The 657-nt window shown below is 59.5% G+C and overlaps 1 protein-coding gene across 1 annotated transcript; it reads left to right on the top strand.

The window, feature by feature from the left end:
- Positions 1-170: 170 nt before the first annotated feature.
- SDRG_13276 (hypothetical protein) lies at positions 171-523 on the top strand (the record flags this gene model as incomplete). The annotated part of the gene is made up of 2 exons (XM_008619354.1): positions 171-393; positions 452-523. The coding sequence occupies exons 1-2, from the start codon at positions 181-183 to the stop codon at positions 521-523; spliced, it is 285 nt and encodes a 94-aa protein (XP_008617576.1). The 5' UTR covers positions 171-180.
- Between the last annotated feature and the right edge of the window lie 134 nt (positions 524-657).

The raw sequence follows: 657 nt of genomic DNA, 5'->3' as shown, positions 1-657 counted from the left end.
CCTAAACTGCAGGCCGCGACTCGCATACAAAAGTTAAGTCATCGCAACAACAGTCCTATTCGATACTACTAGTAGTACAGGGGTGCATTGCAGTTGTTGCGATGACTTGACTTTTGTATGCGAGTCGCGGCCTGCAGTTTAGGGTTTCCGGGTCATTCTTCAAGGTACCGGCGAGATCGCATGACGCGACGAGTGCGTCAGACGCCAAGCAAGGTCGGTCAGCACAGACAAGCCGAGGCCACGGAGGCGGCTTGGGAGTCCGACGACGACGAGTTCGGCGACGACGACGAGTCCGACGACGAGTTCGACGACGACGACGAGTCCGACGACGACGACGAACGAGCGCCGTCGAAGCGCCATGCGGCCATGACTGACTCGGCGTTCGACGCTCTCGTACGGGACATCGATGCGTGGTTCGCTGCTCCAGGCAAGGGACACGTACCCGTCAAAGGCTTTGCGCTGGTCGCTCGCGGCAACAGCGGCAAGTGGACTAACGCCGAGTCCCGAGCCTACGCAGCCCTAGAAGGCCTCAAGAAGCTCGACGACGCCTCCTTGTCGCTGCTGCGGAGCTTTTGCTGGCGCGGCGGCAAGAACAGATCCAGCGATGCGTACGTTCTCGACTGCCTCCATCGTACGTACATCCGTACATGGAATGGT

The sequence above is a fragment of the Saprolegnia diclina genome, assembly GCF_000281045.1.
Source record: "Saprolegnia diclina VS20 unplaced genomic scaffold supercont1.58, whole genome shotgun sequence".
In the NCBI taxonomy this organism is placed as follows: Eukaryota; Oomycota; class Saprolegniomycetes; order Saprolegniales; family Saprolegniaceae; genus Saprolegnia; species Saprolegnia diclina.
Note: the sequence above shows the minus strand (reverse complement) of the source record. Positions and strands in the feature narration are given on the sequence as shown.